The following is an 18,050-nucleotide window of genomic DNA, read 5'->3' as shown; positions in this document are numbered from 1 at the left end:
TAGAAACCCCAGGAAAACCTCAGCAGAGCCAGGCATGGCAGCACCCCGTAACCCCAACGCTTGGGAGGAGCTGAGATGGAAGGGCCACGTAACAGCATGCCCAGCAATTCAGCAAGACCTTCTTTCAAAACTACCAAAAAATGTTCTGAAAAGACGGGTGAGCCGGGCGTGGGAGCACATACCTGTAATCCCCGCGCTTGGGAGGCTGAGGCAGGAGGCTTGTTGGAGGCAAGAATGGTGACTCATGCCTCAATCCCAGTACTTGTGAGGCTCAGACAGGAGGACTGCATGTTTGTGGCCAGGCTTAGCGACTTAGTGAGGCCCGGTTTCCAAATAAAAACATAAGGTAGGTCTGGGAGCATAGCTTAGAGGTAGAATGCTCCTGGGTTAAATCTCTAGCACCATAAGACCAAAAAAAACCCCAAAAAACAAAAAAAAAAAAAAACCTAGGAGCATAGCTCAGAGGCACAATGCCTCTGGGATCGATCCCCAGTACCACAAAAAATTGACCAGAAGCTAGGCACGGTGGCACATGCTTGTAACCCCAGTACTTGGGAGGTTGAGACAGGAGGTCCACAGGTTCATGGCCAGCCTCTGCCACATAGACTCTTTTTCCAAATAAGAATAAAAAAGAGGGCTGGAAGTGTAGTTCACAGGTTAAACTCTTCTGGGTTCCATCCCTAGTACCAAACACAAACAACCAACAACAAGCAAAACCTCAACCAGAAACCTAATATGCAAATTCTAATATTCTAATACTAATATGCAAATTCAGCCAAATAGCTGGATGCAAAATCAACTTGTAAAAATCAGTAGCTTTTCTGTTTACCAACCATGAATCCACTGAAAAATCCAGAAAGCAAGTCTATTTACAATAGGCTCTGAAAACAAACAGGAATAAATCTAACCAAGGAGGTTAAAGACCTCTACAATAAAATTATAGAATGCCACCAGGTGTGGTGGCGCACGCTTGTAATCCCAGTGTTTGGGAGGCGGAGACAGGAGGATCGCACAGGTTCGATTTCAACCTCAGCTACATAGTGAGGCTCTCAGTAACTTAGTGAGATCCTGTTTCCAAATAAAGTATAAAAAATAGGCCTGGGAGTATAGCCCGGAGGTAGAAAAGCCCCTGGGTTCCATCCCCAGTACCAAAAAAAATTATAGAATACCCCTCCAAAAAAATCCGAAGACCCTATTGCCAGGGTCCAGCCCTAGCAGGAGTCGACTCTTCTCTCACCAACATACGACCCCCGACTCCTGCTAGGGCTGGACCCCGGCACCTTATAAGATGGAAAGGCATCCCATGTTCATGGATAGGCAGAATAAATATTGTCAAAGTGGCTCTATTACTAGAGGTGATCTACAGATTCAGCCCAGTTTCTATCAAAATTCCAAAGTCATTCATCACAGAGCTAGAAAAAAATAGTGTAAAAATTTCACATGGGAAGACAAAAGACCCAAAATAGTCCAAACAACTCACTCCAAGCAAAAAGAGCCACATTGGAGATATAACAACACCATATTTCAAATTAGACTACTATGATAGTAATATATGATGACAAAACCAGCACATAAAACAGACACAGACCAGTTGAAGAGAACAGAAGATACAGGAACAAATCCATGCCAGGCATGGGCTTTTAATCTGCATACTTGGGAGCTGAGACAGGATCGCCTTAGGGACTTCACAAGGCTCTCTGCAGCTTAGACCATGTTTCAGGAAAAAAAAAAAAAAAAGGGCTGGGGTGTAGCTCAGGGATAGAAGGTCCTGGGATTCAGTCCCCAGTACCATTAAAAAGAGAAGAAAAAAGTCCACACAGCCAGTTGGTTTTTGAAAAAGGTGCCAATAACACAGCTAGAGAAAAGATAGCCTTTTTAACATTGGGTGTTTGGGAAATGGGGTGTCTAGATTTACAAGAATAAAATGAGACCTCTGCCCTCCAAGTACTCAGGACTCAAGCCTAGATGCATCAGGGACCTAGAAATAGATCAGGAGCGTCGTACTTACCGGCTGAAGCCACAGGCCCGCGCCCCCGCACGCAGGCACTGGTAAGACCCCCGAAGCTAAGCTGGGCGTGTGGCGCTCACTTGTAACCTGGTGTCGGGAGGCTGAGACCGGTGGATGCGCTTCGTGGACAGCCTCAGCTACTTAGTGAGGCCCTTTGCAGCTTAGACCCTGTTTAAGAATAAAAATACCAAATAGGACGGAGGTGTAGCTCGGGTCAAACGCCTCGGTTTCATCCCTAGACCCGCACACAAAGAAAAATCCCCAAAGCTCGGGAAGTGAAACAGTCAGTCAGTGGGACGGCGCCAGAGTCCAAAGCTTCTATGTTTGCGTTTGTTTCCAGAAGCAAAGAAAGCAAGAGTCTGAAGAGAGCCGCAGAGACCGGCCAGGCCCTCAGGAGAGGGCCGGTAGCTAGACTGAGGAGCAGTACGCCCAGCCCAGGAAGCAGCCCGCCCACGGCGCGGGCAGGCGCATGGCACGGGCACTTCTCAGGAGAAGCACAAGTGGGCGATGAGTGGGGAGCCACCGGCAGTGCGAGGCGGCAGTCCCCAGCCTCCCGCCACGCACTGCGTGCAGGTGCTGGCGAGGACGTGGGGGTGCACCTGCGGTCGACCGTGTGGAGCTTCCTCGGAGACCAGGAGCGGCTGCCCCGGTGGCCGGCCCCACCACCCACGGTAGCCTCCAAAGGAGATCGAGTCAGGACGCTCGGGGACCGTGCCGCTGTGTTTATAGCAACGCAACGCGCAAAGCCAGGCATAGAGGCAGCGCCGGCGTCTGCCGGGGAAAGATGCGCCCCGCGCAAATGGGTGCCACTTGGCCACGGAGCATCCAGTCGCGACCTCCGCAGGGAAACGGGACAGGAGAAGACTACGCGGGGCCGCCGGCCCAGGAAGCTACGGGCAGTAGTTCCTCATACGCAAAGCGAGAGAGAGCAGGAAGCAAAGGGGCCTCAGATCAATGGGGCTCGGCCCACCCACAGCCGTGTCTGCCCTGAGGGGCCGCCGCCCGCCTGCACGCGCAGAGGGCGAGGAGAGGCCCAGGTGCTGCGTTTCTGTCACTGAGCCGCGGTGCCAGTAAGCGCGCAGAGCGGCCTGTGAACCCAGCCCTCGGGAGGCTGACAGGAGGATCGCGCACGCCAGCCGCAGCTACACTGTGAGGCCCTCTGCAGTTCAAATAAAGAAGAAAAAATAGGGCTGGGGGTGGAGCTCAGAGGTAGAACGCCCCTGGCTTCCACCCCTAGTACTGCAAAACACAAACAAAATTATGAAACAGGGCTGGGGTATAACTTGGACGTAGACCCCCCATGAGTCCTCAACACCCCACGCACCACACAGACCTCTGGCACAAGCTCAGTGGAGTGTGCCGTCAGCACGGCCCCGTCTGCACGCTGTTTCATGTCGGCCTCAGCTTCCTGTAGGATGCCGCCGTGTGGGGCTCGGGGAGCGGCTGGAGGCTTCCGACATCCTGGCTGATTTGCCAGCCTGGCCCGTGGGCCCTGGGTCCTGGGCCCCGCAGCCTCGGCCTGAGCTCCTGCGTCCGGCGGGGTCCCAGCACCCATGTCAGGTGACCTCGCTGGAAGAGGCCAGCTCTGGAAGGCCCATCGGGTCATCACCGCCCAGCGTCCCCCACGCTCCTCTGGCAGCCTGAAGAGCTGGGGGAGGCCGCGGCTGCCCGGCGGTGGACACAGCGGAGTGCTGACCGCTGCTTGTGCCAGGAGGCACCCAAGGGGCTGCAGCACCTGCGGCGGTGGGGAGGAGGGTCCATCTCTGGGTCTCCGCCCAGGGCCCATGTGGGCCGGGCAGCTTGGGCAGCCCTGGCCTGGCGTCCTGCTCACGGCACCCAGCGGGCGGGCACCGCGGGGAGCTGAGCAGTGGCTGGGCCCTTGGCGTGTGCAGGGCGCTCAAGTTGCCATTCCTCCGGCCTGCCCGCTCTGTTCTAGAAGCCTTCCCGTTCCCTGCGGAGGAGGACGTGAGCCATCCCGAGGCCTTGCGATCCCTGTTGGGCCTGCAGTGGGAGGGCCAGGCGGCCAGCTTCCAGGCCGAGCGCAAGTTCAACGCGGCGGCTGCCCGCGCCGCGCCCTTCTGCGCCATCTGTGCCCTCTTCTTCCCCTCCAGCCAGGTGAGTTCAGGCCGGTGCTGCCTCAGGAGAGCGTGGGCTCTGTGGCCCTCCAGGGCTGGGCAGGCTAGGCTCCCCAAAGGTGCTCTGCTGCGCACACCCACCTGCACCAGAGGGCGTGTTGCTGCAGAAATGAGCCGCGGGGCGCAGGCGCTGAGGTGCCGCGGGCCCAGGCCGGCGTGTGGAGCGGCCTCCACGCCTGCGTCCTCCCGGCGGGCCCTCCTGCCCTGTGTCAAGAGCCACCAGGTCCCGCCGCTGCCCCCGTGGGCTTGGCTTGGGTACTGGGGCTTGACCGCCCGGGCATCCTACCTCTAAGCTACAGCCCTAACGCCATTTCATTTTATTTCGAGACAGGGTCTCCCTAATTTGCCGAGACCGTCCTCCAGCGTGAGGTCCTCCTGTCTCAGTCTCCCAAGTCTCAGGATCACGGGCCCACCCCATGCCTGCGCCCTCCCCCATGCTTTTTTCCCTAGTTTTGAGACAGGGTCTCGCTATGTGACCACACTCGGCCCTCTCCTCTCTTTTCCCCTCATTTTGAAACAGGTCAGTCTCAGTACTGTGCCCAGCTGGCCTTGAGCTTGCAACCCTCCACCTCAGTCTCCTGAGTGGCTGGGCTGGAGGCAGCCCCTGCACCTGGCTTCCAGTGTTCCTCTTGACCCCTCGAGTCCGCCCTTCGTGCCTGTCCCCTGGCTTTACTCCCCCGAAGACAGGACCATGCACTTCACCTGCTCTGCCCCAGCTTTGCAGACACTGGCCACGCTGCCCTGGGGCCTGCCCCTCCTGGGCTGGGGGCGGCAGGCAGGGCCCTGGCCCATCGAGAGGCCCCGCAGGTGCCACCTCCGTGCAGGGCTCGGGCCCTGAAACCAAAACAAGCAAGATGTAATTGTGGACACCTCCAGTCACGCGCTGTCCTTGGGCTGCCGAGAGGCTGCGGCAGCCGGCGCGGGCGTCTTCTGTCGTCACATCCCGCCCGCGGCTGCAGCCAGGCTGCTGGGCTCTGGGGCTGGCGCAGGACAGGGCTGCACTTAGAACCCTCAGGAGAGCCGGGCGTGGTGGCGCAGCTTTGTCATCCCCACGCTTGGGAGGCTGAGACAGGAGGATCGCGCAGGTTCAAAGCCAGCCTCAGCTGCTTAGTGAGACCGTTCCCAAATAAAGTATAAAAGAGGTCTGGGAGCGTAGCCCGGAGGTAGAAAGCCCCTGGGTTGCACCCCAGGATCACACACACAGACCCTCAGGAGGGGCGGGTGGGGCTGGGGGCCCCGGGTACCTCCTGCTGATGCCCCGCAGTCCCCGCAGGTGGAGAAGGAGGCGCCCCCGGGCTCCCCTGGGGACGGCCCCCTGGCCGGAAGCCTGAGGACGCGGCCGCTCATCCCGGAGATGTGCTTCACCTCCAGCGGCGAGAACCCGGAGCCGCTGCCCGCCAGCTCCTGCGTGGGCGACGACGGGACCAGCCCGCTCATCGCCTGCGCCACGTGCCTCCTGCAGGTGCACGCCAGTGAGTGCCGCCCGCCCAGCGCCGCGCCCAGGCTGCCTGCGGGTTCTGTTGGCAGAGCAGGCCCGCTCTTCCCGGCCCTCTCCTGTCCTGCTGCCAGCTGCGCCCACAGGCTCACTGGACCCGAGCAAGCCAGGCGTAGCCAGGAAGCCCACGAGGGCGGAGCCGCCAGCACAGGGAAGCCCGCTCCTTCCCAGCTCCCGCAGCCTCCTGGGCGCCTCCTCTGGGGCGCGGTGCCCTGTGCTGCCATGGCTGCCTCTGTCCTGAAGTGCGGCCTGGCCCGGCAGGAAGGAGGCCGGCGGGCACAGCAGGGCACGTCCCACGCTCGCCCAAGAAAGCCCCCACAGGTCTCTGGGTGACCTCCTCTGGGGGCTCCTGGTGCGGCCTGTCAGCTCTGCCACCCAGGGCCCAGGTTGGAGACCTGTTCCCAGGCAGGTGGGCTTGTGGGGAGGGTCAGGTGGAGAGGCAGGTTCCCTGGAGCAGGCTGCGCCCACCTCCCCCCCCCCCCGTGCTCCAGCCCTCAGCCCCCGTCCCACCCGAGCCCAGGGCCAGGCCCCTGCTCTGGCCTATGGAGGTGGAAGTCAAGATCCAGCCAGGCGCTTGTAAGTCTGACGCTTGTCAGCCCAGCACTCAGGAGGCGGAGACAGGAGGGTCACGCCTCACGGACAGGCTCAGCTACTTAGCCCTCTGCAACTCAGTGAGACCCTGTCTCAAAAGAAAGAATAAAAATAGGGCTGGGTGTGTAGCTCGGAGGTAGAATGTCCCTGGCTTCCATCCCCAGTACCACAAAGAAAAAAAGATTCAGTCTGCAAACCAGCCCAGTGGTCCTGAGTCGAAGGCTGTGCCCTGTCTTGGCTGGCGCCCCCTGCCTGGCAGAGCAGAAGCAACCTGGCGAGGTGGGCTTTGCCCCCCCACGCCACCAGCCACTGGCAGGCGCCGTGGGCTGAGGACCAGGCCCCGCGGCACAGCGGCGAGGCTAGCCCCCTGTCTTCTAGGTTGCTACGGCGTCCGCCCCGAGCTGGTCAAAGAAGGGTGGACGTGTTCCCGGTGCACGGCCCACGCCTGGACAGCGGTAAGTGCCCAACCCTACGCGTCCCCTGCCTACGGAGGGTGGACTGGCCACAGCCGTGCCTGGGTGCCAGGCCCACCTCACCCGCCGTCTGCCCACAGGAGTGCTGCCTGTGCAACCTTCGGGGCGGCGCGCTGCAGGCCACCACCGATAGCAGGTGGGTGCCCAGCCCTGTCCCGGTGCCTCTGCGGAGCCGCCAGGCCGCTCGGGAGGCCCCTGAGCCCCCGCCAAGCCGGCAGCCACGGGGGCGGGAGCAGGGCCCTCCTGGAACGGGTCTGTGACCCCGCCCGCCCGCCCAGGTGGACCCACGTGACGTGCGCCATCGCGGTCCCCGAGGTGCGGTTCCTGAACGTGATCAAGCGCCAGCCTGTGGACATCAGCGGCATCCCAGAGCAGCGGTGGAAACTGGTACGCCTGAGGCCGCCGGCCCTGCGGAGTGCTGGGGTGGTGGCTGGACCTCGGCGACCCGCTGGTGCTGGCCTGCGGCGGGAGGGGCTGCGCCGGCTCCTGGGGGCCTGGCACGGAATCAGACGCACAGCGGTAGAGTGTTGACTGCCAAGCCCAAGGCCATGTGTTTAATCCCAGCCCCGCAAAGCAGAGACTTGCTGGGGACAGTGGTGCGAGCCTGTCATCCCAGTACTTGGAGGCCGAGGCAGGAGGATCACTTCTGAGACCAGTCTCAGCAACTTTGCGAGACCATTTCAAAATAAAAGATAAGCCAGGGCTGGGGTCCTAGCTCAGAGGTAGAATGCACCTGGGTTCCGTTCATAGTGCCCCAAACAGAGGGTCTGGGTGCAAGCAGGCCCGGGTCGGAGGTGCTCCCTGCAGAGGGCTCTGCCTGCGGGAGCCTGGCACACTGCCCTCCTCCCTCGCTGCGGGCTGGGCTCGCGCTGCCTCTGATGCGCCGAGCCCGCCTCTCAGCAGAGCACAGTCGGCGCGTGTGGTCAGCCACAGTCGCTCTCTGGAGAGCTGAGCCTTCCCCCCGGAGGCCGGCATCCCGGCATCTGGGGTGTAGCTCGGAGGTAGAATGCCCCTGGGTTCCATCCCAAGCATTGCAAAAAAAAAAAAGAAGAAGAAATAGATAAACAAATAAATAAATGCCTCCTGAGCCGGGAGAGCGCTGACCCAGCAGGCGCAGCCCAGACCTGGGCGCTCGGGGTACGGTGCCGTCCTGTGGGCACAGTGGACTTGCTGCCCTCCACAGTGTCCTGGCGCCCCGCTCTGCCCGCCCACTCCCCCTGCTGGGGCAGGCCTGGGGCTCACACTCCAGGCCGCTGTGGACTGCCCCACGGAGGCCGCCAGCCTGGAGGCACGGCCGCAGGGCCCACTAGGAAGCGCGCGGCTGCCGGCTCAGCCAGGCGATGGGCGGTGACACACCCCCCCCCCCCCCGGGGCTGAGCGTGGTCGTTTGTGGCGCGCAGGTGAGGGCATTATGGCTCAGCTGATGTTCCAGCAAGCTGCCTGTCCGTTGGCTTGTGATGGCGCACTACGATCGCTCTCACACACGGCTGCGCCTGGCTCCGCCGCCCCGGGAGTCACAGCTCGCTCCTGCGCGCCTGCCCGCCGCGGCCGGCCCTGCCAGGACAGCGGCCTGGGTCGCCCTCGCCCACCTCCCCAGGCAGGGGCGTGGGGCTCTGCCTGGAGGAGCGGGTGTGCCCATGCAGGAAGCTCCCTGGGCAGGCACGCGGAGCCAGCTGTACCGCACTGCGCAGGCTCTGCTACAAGAGGGCGGGCTGCCTTGCCCAGGCGGAGCCGCACAGCAGCCATGCCCCTGCTTGCCTGGCAGTGTGGCTTTGCAGACGGCCACGGCGCCCTGAGCACCCTCCTTGGGAAGCCGCAGCACCAGCGCACGCGCCCAGGACGGCCTGGCAGACCTCTGGGTGAGGTTTCCCAGCCGAAGCTCCCGGGAGGGGCCCAACGCTGAGGAAGCCCAGCCTGGGCACCTCCGGCCCTGCCAGGCTGCAGCCTGCGGGCTCCTGACAGACACAGATGGCCTGGTGTGCGTCCTTGAGGCTAGGGAACCGAGGACGGGTGTTGTGGTTGCGCGGACCCTTGTGGGCCGTGGGGTGCGTCACCGTTAGCTCAGGCTGCCAGCTCCTTGTGGGTGAAGCCGGCCAATGAGGAGGTCTTGTGGCCACCCATCCCCGGCCACGGGGCTCACCTGGCCCGAGATGGGGTTGCAGGGCCCAGCCGCCAAGGGTCCGTGTGAGCCGGCAGGCTGCGGGTGCGTGGGTCAGGGCAGAGGCACCTGCGGGCTTTTGCTGGAAGCCGAGGGCAGCTCTCCATGCCAGGCCTTGCTTACTCTTGGATCAGACAGGGCTGTGCTCACGCTCTGCCGCTGAGCCGCACCCCGGCCGTCCGGCTCGCCCAGTGCGCCAGGTCCACTGTGCAGCCGTCACACGGCCGGGTGCCACCTGCACCTGTCGCCCGCCGCGCCCTCCTGTTCGGACTGGATCGTCTGCTGGGTGTAGCACGCCCTGGGCCATGGGGTGGGGGAAGGAACCCAGGGCATTCTACTTCCAAGCCACACCCTCAGCCCTATTTTTTATTCTTTATTTGGAAACAAGGTCTCAGTTGTGGTAAGCCTCACTAGGGAGCTGAGGCTGGCCCTGAACCTGCAACCCTCCTGTCTCGGCCTCTGGAATGCGGGTGACAGCGCGCTCGCCACGCCGCGGGTGGGGCTCTTGGTGCTGTCGGGGGCACTAGACGGCCAGCTGGGGCGGCCCTCGGCCCGTGTGGGGCGGGTGGGCCTGGCCTCGGCCTGGGCGGGTCCCGGGGAGAGCCCGCCTGAGCGCCCCCTGTGCCCCAGAAGTGCGTGTACTGCCGGAGGCGGGTGAAGAAGGTGTCGGGCGCCTGCATCCAGTGCTCGTACGAGCGCTGCTCCACGTCCTTCCACGTGACCTGCGCGCACGCGGCCGGCGTGCTCATGGAGCCCGACGACTGGCCCTACGTGGTGTCCATCACCTGCCTCAAGCACAAGCCGGGCCCCACGGTGAGCGCCCGCCGCCCCCCACCCCCGCGGACCCCGCCCCCCGCCCGCCGCTCACCCGCCCTCTCCGCAGCTCCAGCTCCTGCGGGCCGTGGCGCTGGGCCAGGTGGTCATCACCAAGAACCGCAACGGGCTCTACTACCGCGGCCGCGTCATCGGCGCCACCGCGCAGACCTTCTACGAGGTCAACTTCGACGACGGCTCCTACAGCGACAACCTGTACCCCGAGAGCATCACGGTGAGGGGCGCGGCGCCGGCGGGGCGGGCGGAAGTGCCTGCGTGGCGGCGCCTGTTGACGGAGCGCAGAGGGCCCTTTGTCCATCAGGCCCTGCACCGGCCTGGGTCTGCGAGGAAGGCGGCCCTGCAGGCCTCGACTGGGCCCCGCATTCGGGCCCAGGCGCCCCCTGCGGCCGAGGGCTCCTGAGATCAGCGCAGGTGCCCCGTCCTCACTTTCCCGTCCTGGCTGCAGAGTAGAGACTGCGTGCGGCTGGGGCCCCCGGCCGAGGGCGAGTTGGTGGAGCTGCGGTGGACCGACGGCAACCTGTACAAGGCCAAGTTTATCTCCTCGGCGACCAGCCACATCTATCAGGTAGGGCCGCCGGCGGTGCTGCTGGCCTTTCAGAGAAGCTTCCCCGCTTTCGTGTGTGCACGTGCGCGTGTCTGCACACGCTTGTGCCCGCAGGTGCAGCCTTCGCCTCCTGCTCCCAGCTCCCCTCCACACCGAAGCGCAGGCCAGAGCCACGGTGACCGTGTCCCGGCGCCAGCTGAGGCCCTGGTCCTGTTTTGTGTGCGTGGTCCTGGGGATTGCACCCAGGGCATTCTGCTTCCAAGCTACACCCTCAGCCCTAGCCCTGTTTTTTATTCTTTATTTGGAAATAGGGTCTCACTGAGTAGCTGAGGCTGGTCCTGTCTTTAATCAAAATGACATCAAATTTCCTCTCCCTTTTTTTTTTTTTTTTGGTGGTACTGCAAATGGAACCCAGCAGGGACATTCTACCTCTGAGCGACAGCCCCTGCCCTATTTTTTTTTTTTTTTTATTTTGAAACAGGGCCTCACTGAGTTGCTGAGAGCCTCACTAAATAGCTGAGGCTGGCCGCGAACCTGTGCGATCCTCCTGTCTCAGCCTCCCAAGTGCGGGATGACAAGCGTGCGCCACCACGCCTGGCTTTATTTTATTTTTGAAACAGGGTCTCACCACGCCCGGTGATAGACAATTTCAGAGTGCAGTCAGGAAGGCCCTTCGCAGCAGTGGCAGATGAGGCCACTGACCCTTGCTGTCTTGCTTTCCTGGGCCCCTCTGTGCAGAGGTTCCCTGGGGTCCACACCACTGTGTCTCTGTGGTGCCCGTGTCCTCTCTGCCCGGGGTAAGGCGGGCAGCCTTGGGAGCGCGTGGCCACGTGGCGCTTAGCGAGGCCCAGCTCCCACAGGCCTTAGAGGGCTTGGTTTGGGGCTCTCTGTGGCGCAGGCCTGCATGCGCTGGTCAGGCCCCTGGCACCCAGCTGTGTGCCCCCGTGCAGGCCTTGGAGTGGTGCTTTAAGGGAAGAGGCAGCCCCCGGGGCCCTGCGGCCACCGGGAGGAGGTGCCCTGTGTGGCTGCCCTTGAGGCGGTGGCTACAGCTCTGACCACCTGCCGTGACAGGGGCTTCCCGCCCTGTGCTCTGCTGCCCTGGCAGGGACCAGTAGGCACGGGCCATGTCCAGGCCGCCTTGCCCAGCCCAGCGCTTGGGCACCATGCCCCTGCCTGCTGGCATCTGGCCCTGCGTGCGAGCCTTTAAGCTGCAAGACCTGGGCCGCCTGCGCCACGCTGGGCCATGGCTGGCGGCCACAGGCCTGGAGCCTGCCCTCTGCCTCCTGCTTCCTGTCCAGGGGCTGAGTCAAGTCCGTGCCCTCCTCCTAGCCCGGCCCGGCTCCCGGTCCCCCACCATATCTCTACTGCTGGCCCCGGGGGGTGTTAGCCATCTGCCCCCACCCTTCCCCATGCCAGCACGCCCCTGGAGGAGCCCCGGCTGGCCCCGGGGCCCAGGTGGCCGCTGGGCAGGCGTGAGAGCCATGCCCCTCTGCAGGTGGAGTTCGAGGACGGGTCCCAGCTGACGGTGAAGCGCGGGGACATGTTCACCCTGGAGGAGGAGCTGCCCAAGCGGGTGCGGTCCCGGCTGGTGAGTGTGCGCCTGCCCCAGGGCGGCAGGGCGGGCGCCCCAGGACACCAGCTCCCTCGGCCGGCCTCCTGGAGGGCGCCCTTCTCCTGCTGGCTGTCCCCACACGGAGGCACGGCGCCGGCGCCGCCTGGTGGGGTGGGAGGAGCCGGAGAGAGATTGTCCCGGGAAGCCTCAGGCCTGCACGCCCAGCTGGCGCGTCAAGGCTTGCTCTTCGGCGCAGGGGCACACGCCTGCCATCCGGTACTCGGAGGCTGAGATGGGAGGATCGCAGGTTCGCGGCCGGGCTCGGCAACCTAGCAAGGCCCTCTGCGACTTAGCGAGCCCTGGAGCTGAGGCCGGTGCTCCTGGGATCAGCCCCGGTAGCAGATGGTGAGGGGGACGCTGACCCCTGAGGCAGAACCAGCGCTGGCCCCCGGGCCGGGTGCTCCGGGGAGCAGCAGAGGGAGGTGCGGGCCCTGCCCTGGCGCCGCCGCAGGCCGCTGTCCAGAGGGCCCCGTGGGGCGGCCGTGCGTGCTAACCTGTGTCTTGGCTCCCGCAGTCCCTCAGCACGGGCGCGACGCGGGAACCGGCCTTCTTGGGCGAGGAGGCCAAGGCTGCGAAGCGCCCGCGGGTGGGCACCCCGCTGGCAGCCGCCGGGGAATCGGGGCGCGGCCCGGAACCCCTGGCCTGCGTGGAGAGCCTGCTGCAGACGCAGGCCCGGCCCGGCCCGCCCTTCTGAGGCTGCCGCCGCCCGGCGCCCTCCGCCCAGCGAGCGGCCCGGCCTCGGCCGGCTGTGACTCCCGTCCTGGCCTCCCCGGCCACCAGAGAGGCCACCGCGCGGCCCTCAGCGCTCCAGAGGAGCGGACGGCGCGGCCCGGTCCGGCCGCGGCCCTGTTCCTGTCAAAGGTGCTACGCACTGCTCCCGGCAGCCCGCGACTCCACGGACCTTCTGAGGCCCTTCCCACAGTGCGATTGTTTAAGAAAGCCAGGAGGAGCAGGGACGGCACGCCCAAAGCTGTTTCCTGGATTTGTGGCTTTAAAACCCACGGACGAAACAAGACACGCGTTCCTTTCCGCAGAACCGAGACGCTCCGCGGGCCCGCCTGCGCGGCCACTTTTGTTTTTGTTTTAAAACTTGCCCGCCCAGCGGCCAGCAAGCGAGCACTCCGCGCCCGGCCCCGGGGCGGGCGGTGGGCAGGCGGGTTGGGGACCCCGCCCTCGGCCACGTGTGCAGAGGGCCTGGCCAGGGCCGGGGCCGCCCTCCGCCTGCGCCCACGGCCTCCCGAGGGCGAGGGCGGCCGGCTTGTACAGAGAAAGGAGCCCAGCGCCCCGTCCCCGAGAGCTCTGTAAGGACGGAGCGGGCGCCCCTCGGGGCGCGCTTGTAGTTTGAAAGCGCTATTTATATTGTAAAGGGACTGGACGGCTCCGCGTCTGGGCGCCGCCCGCGCAGGGTCTGGGCCGCTCGGTGCACGGGCCACAGCGGGACGAGGCGGCCAGGTCCTGGAGCTGGAACTCGCCTGCGCTCCTGCCCGAGGTCTCCAAGAATTAAAGGCTCTGCGCTGCGGCTCCCGCCTCCCCGACCTCCCGCCTCTTCATTTCCCGCCAGCGCTGGGGCCGCGTGCTGGGGGGGCTCTGCGCGGGGCTGGGCGGCCCTACAGCCCACTCCTGCCCTCGGCCAGGGGAGCCAAGCAGCGTGCCCCGCAGGGCAGACGACCAGGTGTGTCCGAGACCCCCGCCCCTCCGTCCTGCACCCCTGTGCCACCCGGGCGGTCGGTGTGGGCGGGGCTCAGGAAGAGGAGGGGCTGTGGGTGGACCCAGAGCAGAGAGAGGGCAGGCTGGGCAGGGCTGTGCAAAGGCCCGGGGAGGCCGGGGGAGCCAGGCTCCAGGGAGGCCCAGCCGCTCTGCGGGCCGTGGGCTGCAGGAGGACCCGGGCCCTGGCCACAGTGGTGAGAGCCGCTGTGGTGGCGAGGGGAGGCGGCTCTGCGGGCGGGTGGGGAGGAGCAGGCTCAGGGGGGGTGACGGGGAGGTGTGCGGGCAGGCCTGGCAGAGAGTGTGCGGGCGGCGTCCAGCCTCAGTCTCGCCCTGGTTGCACCCTGGGTCTCCTCTGGTCCAGGGGCTGCCCTATCCTTGGTGTCCTTAGTGGGTCTCCACTCCTGGGACTCAGTTTCCCCATGTGCTGGGGGGTGGGTCTGTCAGACGCAACCCGGCTCCTGTGCCCCTTGGGGCAGAGGGCGTGGGGCTCAGCGCACCACGGGCCGCCCAAGATGAAGGGCCAGGCCGCGTCCTCTGGCCCCTGGCGGTGGCCGGTCACGGGGGCGGCGACGTCCGAGCAGCTGCGCCTCGGTGGCTCCGGACGGCGGGAGCCCGAGGCCCCCCGGGCTGAGCTCAGCGCCTCCTGGCCCGGGCGGCCTGCGCTTGGTATCGGCAGGAGAGTTCATTGGAGCCGGGCGCGGTGGGCACCCTTGTAATCCCTGCGTTCCGGAGGCTGAGGCAGGAGGATCGCAGTTGAGGCCAGCCTCAGCTACTTAGCAGTGAGGCCCTGCTTCAAAATAAAATGAAAAAAGGCTGGGGGTGTAGCTCAGAATAGAATGCCCCTGGGTTCCATCCTCAGACCACAAAGCAAAAATAAAAATAAAGTTTTATTGACACCCAGGTCTGTTCACTCATGTATGGCGACCACGCGCGCGCGCGCGCGCGCACACACACACACACACACACACACACACACACACACACACACACACACACACACACACACACACGCTTGCGTGGACCACGGAGTGGCCTCGGCGTCTGGCCCAGGAGAGTGTGTGCGCCCTTGGCCAGGGAGCAGGGCGGCAGGTTCCACAGGAGGCCTTGTCCTTGGGGCGCCCGCCAGCGCCAGCGGCAAAAAGGCGGCTTTGGCGGGCGTGGGGCGCGTGTCTCCCCTACAGGGGCTGAGAGACGCCTCGCTGCTCCGGCCTCCAGGTGCAGGCCGTTTCCAAATAAAGAACAAAGCCACGCTGGTCAGCCCCGCATCCGGGAGGCTGAGACCGGAGGATCGCGGTGCGCGGCCAGCCTCAGCTACTTAGGGAGGCCTCCGCCACGCAGCGAGACCCGGTTTCAAAATAAAAGGAATAAAACATAGGGCTGGGGTGGAGCTCGGAGGCAGGACGCCCCTGGGTTCCATCCCCAGACCCGCAAACGAAATAATAATAAAAAATAAACGATCCGCAGAGGCCCGAGGGTGATGCAGGCGGCGAGGCGAGGCCTGGAGCTCGGCACCACGCCCGGCCTGGCGTCCAAGGGCGGGAGCCTGCAGGGTCGGCTGCGGCACCGGGCCAGGAGCCCGGGCCAGGGGCCGGGGCCAACGTCTGCAGAGCGGCGGCGCCCGGCTGAGGCAGGGGGATCGCGGTTCGCGGCCAGCCTCAGCTGCCGAGCGAGGCCCTGTGTCAAAGAATGGCCGAGGCCGGCGTGGTGGGCGCGCCGTCATCCAGCTTCAGGAGGCTGAGGCTGGAGGCTCGCGGCTCGCGGCCAGCCGCAGCTACGGACGGAGGCCCTCTGCGACTCCGTGAGACCCTGTTTCCAAATAAAGAATAAAAAATAGGGCAGGGAAGCCGGGCGTGGCGCACGCTTGTCATCCCCGCTTGGGATGCTGGGACAGGAGGATCGCGCAGGTTCGAAGCCAGCCTCAGCTATGAGGCTTCCAGCAACTTAGTGAGACCCTGTTTCCAAATAAAATAGAAATAGGTCTGGGAGTAGAGCCCAGAGGTAGAAAGCCCCTGGGTTCCACCCCAGTACCACCAAAAAAATTAAAAATTACTCAGTACCGAAAAAAAAAATGGCGGCCTACCTAGAAAATGGAGGGCTGAGGGGAGTCACTGAGCGCCTTGCTGGCGTCCACAGCACCTAACGTGTCGCGCCCAGGCCGCGCGCCCTCCACGCACGCCTCACCTTCCCGTGGAATCTCGAGACACGGCCCAGGAGGGGCGAGCGGACGGAAACGCGCGCACGTGTGTGGCTGGAAACTGAACCCAGGGGCATCGGCCTCCGAGCTCCACCCCCGCCCTGTTTTTATTCTTTATTTTGAATCAGGGTCTCACTGAGTCGCAGAGGCCTCACTGAGTAGCCGAGGCCGGCCGCGCCCCGCGATCCTCCGGGCTCAGCCTCCTGGGTGCTGGGATGACGAGCGCGCCCCGCGCCGGCTGCTCTTTGTTTTGAGCCAGGGTCTCACGGGGCTGATGAGTCTCAGCACTGGCCGAGGCCGGCCTCGAACCCATGGCAAGCAAGGAGGAACACTGGGAGTAGAACCCGGGACCCCTGGGCCACGCCCAGCCCCCCGCCGCGGTGCGGTCCAGGCGCGTGAAGAGCAGGGCGTGTGTGCGGGTGGCGTGCAGGGTCCTGCCGGCCTCCTCTGCATTCTAGAAAGTTCCCTGATGGCCTGCATATAAGGTTCGGTGCACCAGGGGACGTTACCTCCATCCCTACACTACTTTCTGGCCTTGCCCCCAAAAGGCTAGTCTGTCCTGATGCCCGAGTGGGCGCCCGCGCCCCCCCTCAGCACCGAGCACTGGGGGGTCACGTGTTTCTGCAGCCACCTGCTCTTCCTGGCTGTGTAGTATTCCACAGGACAGATCGCAGCTCGCTCACGCACACAGCAGCCGACGGCCCCGGCCAGCAGAGCCCCTCCTGCACTCGGCTCTTGGATATTTTGAGACCGTTAGCCTCTGGGTTGATTCCCTCCCCTGCCTGGGCCTTCACGCTTTCTGCCATGGCTCCTCACCAGCACAGGGCGGCGGAGAGGGGAGGCAGGCCCAGCGGCGTGGCCGAGCCGCCCAGCGTGGGGCGTGTCGGGCGGGCAGGACCCCCGCAGCTGCCGGCACTCCCTAATTTAAAGCTAATAACCGAGTTAAGGGTTCTCAGAGAGGAAGCGAGGCCGGCTGGGGTTTGTCTGTGTCCCCTGGCTTGCCTGGATAGGCCGATATTTGGGAACTCATTAATTGAATAAACTCTTACAGAAAACTAATAATCTCCTTGTGACGTCCCCGCTGGCAAATTAAAAGGTGTTTGTGTGCGGCGCGCGGGGGCCTGCGCCAGGCCGGGCGGAACTGGTCTCACGGAGCCGCGAAGGGCCTCACTAAGTAGCGCAGGCAGAGTACACACAAACCAAAACATAAAATTAAAATTAAAATCAGCTGGGTGGAAGGCTGAGGGAGGAGGACCGAAGGCTTGAGGCCCGCCTCAGCTACTCAGTGAGGCTCTCTGCAGCTGAGACTGTTTCCAAATAAAGTATAAAATGGGCCTGGAGTGTGGACGGACACGGGGTCCACCCCCAGCACAATAAAAAAGAAAAAGGAGGAAGCCAGCCTGTGATCCCAGTACTTGGGAGACGAAAACAGGAGGCTCGCAGGTTCAAGGCCAGCCTCAGCAACTCAGCCGGACGCTTAGCCACGCAGTAACACCGCGTCCACTTAAAAGTAAAAAGGGAGGCCGCGGCAGGAGGATCGCGTTGGCGGCCAGCCTCAGCTGCTTAGCGAGGCCCCCGCGCTCAGTGAGGCCCGGTTTCAAAATAAGGATGAAGCCGGGCGGGAGTGGAGCTCGGAGGTGGAACGGCCCGGGGTGGAAACTGCGTGTCCCTGGGCTTAACCCCCAGCACCCCCCACGCACATTAAGTGACATCGTTCGTCCCTTTTCGTGGCTGACTAGTATTCCTTGGCAGGGCCAGGGCGCCGGTGGCTGGAGCCCGGCTGGACTTGGCCGTCGGGGTGAGTGTGGGTTTGTTCCCGGGCCGCCTCTCTCCGGGCTGGCTGCGTGTCCGCCCGCGCCGGGCTGGCGCCTTTTATTTGAGGCACCTGCCTGGGCTTCTCTCTGCCGTTGGAATCTGGCTCCGGAGCTCGGAGCTTCCAAAAGCTTCTGGAATCCTGGGAGAGTCGGTGCCCGGGACCCCCGACACCTGCGGCGGGCACCGCGCCGGGGCGCGAGTCCTTAGGATAAACACGGCCACTGGCAAGAGTTTGGGCTGAGCCGGGCGCGGGCGCGCGCTCGTCATCCCAGCACTCGGGAGGCTGAGACAGGAGGACAGGGGTTCGCGGCCAGCCTCAGCTACTTAGGCCCTCTGCAGCTCAGTGAGACCCGGTTTCCAAATAAAGAATAAAAAATAGGGCTCGGAGGTCGATGGCCCGGGTTCCATCCCCAGTGCCGGAAAAAAAAAAAAAAAAAAAAGGGTCTAAGCTGGCGCGGTGGCGCAGGCCTGTCATCCCAGTGCT

General features: G+C 64.0%; 1 protein-coding gene across 1 annotated transcript in view; it reads left to right on the top strand.

Moving 5' to 3' along the window:
• Nucleotides 1–12,544, top strand: part of KDM4B (lysine demethylase 4B) — a gene marked incomplete at both ends in the record, with an annotated part of 64,362 nt that extends 51,818 nt beyond the window's left edge. The window contains 10 exons of the mRNA XM_080712859.1: nt 3,945–4,123; nt 5,408–5,615; nt 6,608–6,684; nt 6,783–6,838; nt 6,981–7,089; nt 9,491–9,673; nt 9,744–9,908; nt 10,140–10,259; nt 11,734–11,826; nt 12,365–12,544. Coding sequence (XP_080568985.1) covers nt 3,945–4,123; nt 5,408–5,615; nt 6,608–6,684; nt 6,783–6,838; nt 6,981–7,089; nt 9,491–9,673; nt 9,744–9,908; nt 10,140–10,259; nt 11,734–11,826; nt 12,365–12,544 — 1,370 coding nt within the window. The remainder of the gene's footprint in view (nt 1–3,944; nt 4,124–5,407; nt 5,616–6,607; nt 6,685–6,782; nt 6,839–6,980; nt 7,090–9,490; nt 9,674–9,743; nt 9,909–10,139; nt 10,260–11,733; nt 11,827–12,364) is intronic.
• Nucleotides 12,545–18,050: the final 5,506 nt, after the last annotated feature.

The sequence above is a fragment of the Muscardinus avellanarius genome, assembly GCF_963383645.1.
Source record: "Muscardinus avellanarius genome assembly, chromosome: 16".
NCBI lineage: Eukaryota > Metazoa > Chordata > Mammalia > Rodentia > Gliridae > Muscardinus > Muscardinus avellanarius.
Note: the sequence above shows the minus strand (reverse complement) of the source record. Positions and strands in the feature narration are given on the sequence as shown.